The sequence below is a fragment of the Lonchura striata genome, chromosome 15 (assembly GCF_050655825.1).
Source record: "Lonchura striata isolate lonStrDom1 chromosome 15, ASM5065582v1, whole genome shotgun sequence".
Taxonomy (NCBI): Eukaryota; Metazoa; Chordata; class Aves; order Passeriformes; family Estrildidae; genus Lonchura; species Lonchura striata.
This window is the reverse complement of record NC_140717.1, coordinates 2,888,776-2,896,631: the sequence shown is the minus strand read 5'-3', so window position 1 is coordinate 2,896,631 and position 7,856 is coordinate 2,888,776. Positions and strand designations below refer to the sequence as shown.

The 7,856-nt window shown below is 49.0% G+C and overlaps 1 protein-coding gene across 1 annotated transcript; it reads left to right on the top strand.

Moving 5' to 3' along the window:
* Positions 1-4,988: 4,988 nt before the first annotated feature.
* On the top strand, positions 4,989-7,829 carry LOC146765980 (uncharacterized; the record flags this gene model as incomplete). Its single annotated transcript, XM_085593419.1, has 1 exon — positions 4,989-7,829. A coding segment is annotated over exon 1 (2,727 nt), but the record flags the coding sequence as incomplete, so codon positions are not given.
* Between the last annotated feature and the right edge of the window lie 27 nt (positions 7,830-7,856).

Sequence of the window (7,856 nt, the reverse complement as noted above, 5' to 3'; positions counted from 1 at the left end):
GTCCGTGTGTTCCCGTGTGTCCGTGTGTTCCCGTGTGTCCCCGTGTGTCCGTGTGTTCCCGTGTGTCCCCGTGTTCCCGTGTGTCCGTTTGTTTCCCCTGTGTGTCCGTGTGTGTCCGTGTGTGTCCGTGTGTCACCGTGTGTCGCCGTGTATTCCCATGTCTTGCCGTGTTGCCGTGTGTTCCTGTGTGTCCGTGTATTCCCGTGTTGTTAGAGGGATGCCGTGGGAGACAAGACTCATGATATCATGATCATCAAGTCTCAGTTTATTGTAACAGATTACATAGTTTATATATGTTCGTTAATTAGCTCATACATATTGCAAAAGCCAAGCTCATGATTGGTTGCTATGTGACTTGTACTATTATCTTAAAAGTATCGTTATGATCGATACATGCCTGTCCGGCTGGCCTTGCAGTTAGAACAGCTTAGTACCGCTTTGTTCTTCTCTATCTACTTCTACATACCAAGCAGTTTCAATATCCTGCTTTCTGCACATCATCTATTCTTCAGGGCCATGCAAACTTTGCAGCAGTCACGTAGCCCTCCCTATTTGGATTAATTTTACAGTATCATGTCCCTTGTCGTTCAACCATTCCTCTGTCAGGCTCTCTTCATCTCCCCCGTTTTCCTTTTGTACAAGAAGGTGTGCATTCAGCATTTTCTGCAAAAGCTGCTGCATCAAGCCTTGCAAGCAAATAAACACACAGGGCAAAACAAACAAAAGTATCACAATTATGCTTAGAACTATTATGCCGTATTTGATAATGTCTCTTAACTATGGTCCAATCCCCAATCCTTTTAGCTATCTTTTTAAACCTAATCTATCCTCTACCTTTAACTGTTGAGTTAGCTCGGTCAATTTTCGTATTTGCTTATGGATGGATGTAGCGTGATCAGATAAGTTCATACAGCACATTCCTTCAAATTCTTCACAACTATGACCTTGGGCTAGAAGAAGTAAATTAGTGGCAGCTGCTCTGTTTTGCAGAACTGCATGACAGATACTACCTATATTTGTGGCAAGCTCACTTAATATTTTAGATGAAATATTAATTTATTTTTCTGTCCAGTAGGCTAGGATTTTTAATTGTGTGAGAGCTTGCACTGAAGTAACTCGTGGGGTGAAAATGAGGTTAGTATTACAGAAGTGCACCCCACTTCATATTTCTCATGTTCTTGATTGTTCTGTTTAACATGAAAGGAACAAATTTAATTCTAAATACAAACTATATTTATGATAAACTTAATGTTATGCTTTTGATTATCTAATTGATTGTCCCTCTTTTTCTTTTGCCATTGAAAAGCAATGGCAAAATGAACAGAAAAATCACAGGCATTACTAAAACTCATTAAAACTTAGCAAAAAAGTCTATAACATAATTAAAAACACACTTATGAAAAAACTTAAAAGCCTACAATCTTCTGTGGGTGAAACACAAATCTTTGTACAATCCACTTTTGCTGTGCATCCTCTGATTTACTTGTGGAGAGATTAGTGTTCTCTTGAAATTGATAAGTTTAACAGTCTTCACTGAAATAAATCCAGATTCTGCACCTGCTAAAACACAAACAAACTCAACACTCCCCACAGGGACTGGAGGGTCCTCTCTCAATTCTGCTTCTTAAAATTTGCATGAAGAAATGGAAATATCAACATCTTTGTTATAAACATGAAAAAACATTAAGAACTAAACAATGCATATAGTAAAGAAACTAACAACAAATAAAAATCAATCAGATAATACACAATTAATATTACATATAAAATCACAGTTACCAAGTGCTACACTATCAAATTGTCATCCCAGAGTCTGAAGCAGCTGATAAACCTTAAAACAACAGAGATTTGGATAAAACATGTCCGGATCATGTCTCTCCAAAACTCCCTTTGAGGCTCAGCTGCCCTACATGGTCAAATTGTCAAGCCAAAAGGACTTGAATACTTTTTGATGCAGAAAACACCTGGGTCAATCACACCATCCATGTAGAGCCAGAGCTTGGCCAGAGCTCAAACTCTAATTGGAGGATATGTTTTAACACATTATAAAACAAAAGTCTTAGAAATAACAGTTATAAGTAAAAAACCTTATTATTAAAAATTTATCAAACTATTAAATAATTGAACCTGTTTAAAATCTCTTTCAAGACAAAAATTCTCTAAATATAACAAACTCTTTCTTCAGAAATCTGAAAATTTGAAGTCTGAAATCTTGAACTAAAATTTGGATAATGAATTTTTAAAGGAAGATGAATTGCAGCTGCATAAAAGATTGGATAAAGAAAACACATGAGTAGTTAAAAAATCAAAAACACAGGATCCTGAAAAAACATTTTGTAATCAATCACCTAAAGAGACAATAAAACATATGAAAACTGACTGTAAATACTATAACAACACCTTAATACCTTAATACCTTAATAATAATTCTTATCACAAAAATCAGACAACTCACATTTTATGATTAACTTATTAATAAGAAATGTTTAAAATAGTTTAAGCAAATCCTTTTAAAGCACTCATATAACATTAGTAACAATCACTACTTATCATTACTTACAAAAACTTAACAATCACTATTTATCGTATTATCTATAAAACTTAAAAATCACTATTACTTATATTATTATCTATAAAAACCCAAAGACAGAGATTACAAACTCAATACTAAAATTCCATCAGGTGACATTTTCTCAACTCTTTGTTTGCAGAGACATTTTTGGTAATTAAATCATTACTAACATTTCTATCTTTATACAGTGATTTTTATCTATATCATATTTGAAATAATATTGATTCACATAATGTTCATCCTTCTTGGTATCTTGGAAAACACTCGGTCCTGCTGTACTTTTTCATTACGTCTCTGACTCTTGTAAGAAATTGGGAAGATGCTGTTGAAATTTTTGCTGTAGTGTTGCGATCCCGCCACCGGCGGCGCTGCTGCTCTCGGCGTTGTCGCTGCCATGGCAACCAGGACTGTGCCGCCATCTCCGCCGCCATTGCTGGGCGCTGCGGGGAGATGAGGGGCGGCGCCGCCTCGCTCCCGTCCTTGTTGTGTCACCTTGTGGATGGGAGAAGAGACACCCCCGCCACGGCCGCGCCCCGCCTGCTCCGGCTCCAGCGCGGCTGAGCCCCAGGAACGCCCCTCTCCCCCCTTGCGCTGCTGCTCGGCAGCAAGGAGCCTTCCGTCTCTCGGCTGATGTCCGCTCCGCCCCGGGCTCGCCTCCGGCTCGGTGCTGGCCGGCCCCGCTCTGTCTGGCCCCGCGCCTGCTCCGTTCTACCTGATTCCCGTTCACAAAAAGTGAATTTGGGATCCCAGTCCCGTTGCCATAAAGCAATTTGGATCTCAATTTCCAGCACCTCAATGCTACTAGTGTCTATGGGAGGTACAGGCATTTCAGAAGCAGAGATGAGAATGGGAAAATTTGTGAGAACCGGAGGGTTTGGCTCACTGGAGAGAAGCGAGGGTTTACATTCCTTATTTTTCTCCAGAGCTGTCCGTATCACTTCCACCGCCCTCTTTTCTGCCTGACACATTAACAATTCGTTATCAACCACTCTCCAAAGTTTACTCATTTTCTTGCCCGGTTTATCCTCATCTAACACTAATTCCCACAACTTATCCCTATATCTTCTCCATTCTGAAAGTTCATGAACACTATGGGGGTTAATGAAAAAGCCGTAAGACTCAGCATGATGCAATAGCGAAGGGAGATCCTTATCTAAGTCAATCCCCCTAATCTGCCTTTTTCTAAGAGAAGCACTAAATAAATCATATGCTGCTTGCCTTTCCATGCTTACGTCGGTACCGTTGCTGGCTCCTTCAGGCTTCGGCAGCACGGATCGGCTGAGCTCGCCTCTACGGTCACTCAGGGCGCGGAGCAGAGCGTTTCGCCTCTTCTCTTTATTTTCGCCGTCCTTCCAGCCGCAGGACCCGCACTCCAACGCAGCACCTCTCTCGCCTTAGGCTCGGATCAGGTCCCTGCTTTCGGGCGCCAGTTGTTAGAGGGATGCCATGGGAGACAAGACTCATGATATCATGATCATCAAGTCTCAGTTTATTGTAACAGATTACATAGTTTATATATGTTCGTTAATTAGCTCATACATATTGCAAAAGCCAAGCTCATGATTGGTTGCTATGTGACTTGTACTATTATCTTAAAAGTATCTTTGTGAATGATACATGCCTGTCCGGCTGGCCTTGCAGTTAGAACAGCTTAGTACCCCCTTTGTTCTTCTCTATCTACTTCTACATACTAAGCAGTTTCAATATCCTGCTTTCTGCACACCATCTACTCTTCAGGGCCATGCGAACTTTGCAGCAGTCACGTAGCCCTCCCTATTTGGATTAATTTTACAGTATCATGTCCCTTGTCGTTCAACCATTCCTCTGTCAGGCTCTCTTCACCGTGTCTCCCAGTGTGTTCACGTGTGTTCCCGTGTGTTGCCATGTGTTGCCGTGTGTTCCCGTGTGTTGCCATGTGTTGCCGTGTGTTGCTGTGTGTCCCCGTGTGTCGCCGTATGTTCCCGTGTGTCCGTGTGTTCCCGTGTGTTCCCCTGTGATCTTGAGTGTTCCCCTGTGTCCCTGTGTTTCCCTGTGTTCCCGTGTGTTCCCGTCTGTGTCCGTGTGTTTCCCTGTGTTCCCGTGTGTGTCCGTGTATTCCCCTGTGTGTCCGTGAGTCCTGTGTGTCCGTGTGTTCCTGTGTGTCCCCGTGTGTTCCCCTGTGTGTCCGTGTGTGTCCGTGTGTTCCCGTGTGTCACCGTGTGTCAATGTGTGTCCCCGTGTGTTCCCATGTGTTGCCATATTGCCGTGTGTTCCCGTGTGTTGCCGTGTGTTCCTGTGTGTCCGTGTGTTCCCGTGTGTCCCCGTGTGTTGCCGTGTGTTCACGTGTGTTGCCGTGTGTCCCCGTGTGTTGCCGTGTGTTCCCGTGTGTTGCCATGTGTTGCCGTGTGTCCCTGTGTGTCCGTGTGTTCCCGTGTGTCCGTGTGTTCCCGTGTGTCCCCGTGGGTTGCCGTGTGTTCCCGTGTGTCCATGTGTCCCCGTTTGTCTGTGTGTTTCCGTGTGTCCGTGTGTTCCCCTGTGTTCCCGTGTGTCCATGTGTTCCCGTGTGTTCCTGTGTGTCCCCCTGTTTCCCTGTGTTCTCGTGTGTGTCCGTGTGTTCCCCTGTGTGTCCGTGTGTTCCCGTGTGTCACCGTGTGTTCCCATGTGTTGCCGTGTTCCCGTGTGTTCCCGTGTCTCCCTGTGTGTTGCCGTGTGTTGCCATGTGTACGTGTGTTGCCGTGTGTCCCTGTGTGTTGCCGTGTGTTCCCGTGTGTCCCCGCATGTTCCTCTGTGTTCCCATGTGTTCCCCTGTGTTCCTGTGTGTCCGTGTGTTCCCGTGTGTCCGTGTGTTCCTGTGTGTTGCCGTGTGTTGCCATGTGTTGACGTGTGTTGCCGTGTGTCCCCGTGTGTCCGTGTGTTCCCGTGTGTCCGTGTGTTCCCGTGTGTTCCCGTGTGTTCCCGTGTGTCCCCGTGTGTTCCCCTGTGTTCCCCTGTGTCCGTGTGTTCCCGTGTGTCCCCGTGTTTCCCTGTGTTCCCGTGTGTGTCCGTGTTCCCCAGTGTGTCCGTGTGTGTCCGTGTGTTCCCGTGTGTCCTCCTGTGTTCCCGTGTGTCCGTATGTTGCCATGTTGCCGTGTCTTCCCGTGTGTCCGTGTGTTCCCGTGTGTCCCCGTGGGTTGCCGTGTGTTCCCGTGTGTTGCCATGTGTTCCCGTGTGTACGTGTGTTCCCGTGTGTCACCGTGTGTCCCCGTGTGTTCCCATGTGTTGCCGTGTGTTCCCGTGTGTCCGTGTGTTCCCGTGTCTCCCAGTGTGTTCACGTGTGTTCCCGTGTGTTGCCATGTGTTCCCGTGTGTTCACGTGTGTTCCCGTGTGTTGCCATGTGTTCCCGTGTGTTCCCCTGTGTCCGTGTGCTCCCGTGTGTCCCCGTGTGTTCCTGTGTGTTCCTGTGTGTCCGTGTGTTCCCGTGTGTCCCCGTGTGTTCCCGTGTGTCCGTGTGTTCCCGTGTGTCCGTGTGTGTCCGTGTGTTCCCGTGTGTCCGTGTGTTCCCGTGTGTCCGTGTGTTCCCGTGTGTCCCCGTGTGTTGCCGTGTGTCCGTGTGTTCCCGTGTGTTCCCGTGTGTCCGTGTGTTCCCGTGTGTCCGTGTGTTCCCGTGTGCCTGTGTGTTCCCGTGTGTTCCCTTGTGTTTCCTTTTGTTCCCGTGTGTTGCCGTGTGTCCGTGTGTTCCCGTGTGTCCGTGTGTTTCCGTCTGTTGCCGTGTGTTCCCGTGTGTCCGTGTGTTCCCGTATGTTGCCGTGTGTTCCCGTGTGTCCGTGTGTTCCCGTGTGTCCCTGTGTTCCCGTGTGTCCCTGTGTTCCCGTGTGTCCGTGTGTTCCCGTGTGTCCCTGTGTTCCCCTGTGTTCCCGTGTGTCCGTGTGTTCCCGTGTGTTCCCCTGTGTTCCCGTGTGTCCCTGTGTTCCCCTGTGTCCCCGTGTTTCCCGTGTGTCCCTGTGTTCCCCTGTGTTCCCGTGTGTCCCTGTGTTCCCCTGTGTTCCCGTGTGTTCCCGTGTGTCCCTGTGTTCCCCTGTGTTCCCGTGTGTTCCCGTGTGTTCCCGTGTGTCCCTGTGTTCCCGTGTGTTCCCGTGTGTCCGTGTGTTCCCGTGTGTCCCTGTGTTCCCCTGTGTTCCCGTGTGTTCCCCTGTGTTCCTGTGTGTTCCCGTGTGTCCCTGTGTTCCCGTGTGTTCCCGTGTGTCCGTGTGTTCCCGTGTGTTCCCGTGTGTCCCTGTGTTCCCGTGTGTTCCCGTGTGTCCCTGTGTTCCCCTGTGTTCCCGTGTGTTCCCCTGTGTTCCCGTGTGTTCCCGTGTGTTGCCGTGTTGCCGTGTGTTCCCGTGTGTCCGTGTGTTCCCGTGTCTCCCAGTGTGTTCACGTGTGTTCCCGTGTGTTGCCATGTGTTGCCGTGTGTTCCCCTGTGTCCGTGTGCTCCCGTGTGTCCCCGTGTGTCCCCGTGTGTTCCCGTGTGTCCGTGTGTTCCCGTGTGTCCGTGTGTGTCCGTGTGTTCCCGTGTGTCCGTGTGTTCCCGTGTGTTGCCGTGTGTCCGTGTGTTCCCGTGTGTTCCCGTGTGTCCGTGTGTTCCCGTGTGTCCGTGTGTTCCCGTGTGTCTGTGTGTTCCCGTGTGTTCCCTTGTGTTTCCTTTTGTTACCGTGTGTTGCCGTGTGTTGCCGTGTGTCCGTGTGTTCCCGTGTGTCCGTGTGTTTCCGTCTGTTGCCGTGTGTTCCCGTGTGTCCGTGTGTTCCCGTATGTTGCCGTGTGTTTCCGTGTGTCCGTGTGTTCCCGTGTGTTCCCGTGTGTCCCTGTGTTCCCGTGTGTCCGTGTGTTCCCGTGTGTCCCTGTGTTCCCGTGTGTCTGTGTGTTGCCGTGTGTCCCTGTGTTCCCCTGTGTTCCCGTGTGTCCGTGTGTTCCCGTGTGTTCCCCTGTGTTCCCGTGTGTCCCTGTGTTCCCCTGTGTCCCCGTGTTTCCCGTGTGTTCCCGTGTGTTCCCGTGTGTCCCTGTGTTCCCGTGTGTTCCCGTGTGTCCCTGTGTTCCCCTGTGTTCCCGTGTGTCCCTGTGTTCCCCTGTGTTCCCCTGTGTTCCCCTGTGTTCCCGTGTGTTCCCGTGTGTCCCTGTGTTCCCGTGTGTTCCCGTGTGTTCCCGTGTGTTCCCGTGCGCTCTCCCGTGTCGCTCCGCGCTCGCTGAGCGCTCGCGGCTCTCTCGCGGCGCACGCACTGCGCTCACGCCTCTGCGCATGTCCGCGCACGTGAGCGCTCGCGTGTCCAGGTTTGCTGTCGCGTGCGCCAGT